The sequence below is a fragment of the Gavialis gangeticus genome, unplaced genomic scaffold, assembly GCF_001723915.1.
Source record: "Gavialis gangeticus isolate Ggan-Ray unplaced genomic scaffold, GavGan_comp1, whole genome shotgun sequence".
In the NCBI taxonomy this organism is placed as follows: domain Eukaryota; kingdom Metazoa; phylum Chordata; order Crocodylia; family Gavialidae; genus Gavialis; species Gavialis gangeticus.
The window spans coordinates 87693297-87694001 of NW_017729024.1; the positions used below are offsets into that span (position 1 = coordinate 87693297).

The window sequence follows — 705 nt, forward strand, 5'->3', positions numbered from 1 at the left end:
CGCAGCGGCCTCGTCGCGCTTCTTGCGCTGCTGCTGGCGGCGCTCGGCCTCGCGCAGGATGTCGAAGGGGTCGGACTCGTCGTCCAGCAGCTGGTAGAAACGGTTGGCCACGGCACAGCCGAAGCTGTCCTGCATGGCGGCGGCGGCGCCGGGGCTGCCCACGGCCCCCTTCGTCATGGCCAAGGGAGGGAACGGGCTCCGCTCCACTCCGCGCCGGGCCCGGCTTGCCTCCCTCAACAGAGCGCCTGCCGCCACCACCCCCACGCCATGGCCGCTCCACTACCCCGCCGGCCAATCCCCGCCGCGGCCAATAGAGGCCGGAAGCCCCGCCCCACTCAGCCAATCGCAAGCGACAGGGAGAGGCGGCGTCCAATCACGGACTTAGTTCCCGCCCCCCGGGAGGCCTCGGCCGGTCAATGGGAGGACTAGTTGCAGCCTCTTCGCTCGCCAGCCGCCGGCCAATTGAAGCGCAGCCTCTGTGTCGTCAGGCTGAGCGGTGATGACGCCGAGCGAGAGGTACATTGAAAGTTTCTCCTCCACTCTCGGCCCGGCCCTTGGGTGAAATATGCAAGAGGTTTATTGAATATTCATAAGCGCCGGGGCGGAGCGAGCGCTGGGATTGGTCGCGGGACGGGGCGGTGTAGTGCCAATGTCCCGCGCGCGCGTTCCCTCCCCCCACGCTACCCAAGCGCGCATGCGTGGGCA

The 705-nt window shown here is 68.5% G+C and overlaps 1 protein-coding gene across 1 annotated transcript in view; it reads right to left on the bottom strand.

The window, feature by feature from the left end:
* HABP4 (hyaluronan binding protein 4) overlaps nt 1-298 on the bottom strand; it is a 30845-nt gene extending 30547 nt beyond the window's left edge. Inside the window, exon 1 of the mRNA XM_019518222.1 lies at nt 10-298. Within this exon, the coding sequence (XP_019373767.1) occupies nt 10-177 (168 nt within the window). The 5' untranslated portion in view covers nt 178-298. The remainder of the gene's footprint in view (nt 1-9) is intronic.
* Between the last annotated feature and the right edge of the window lie 407 nt (nt 299-705).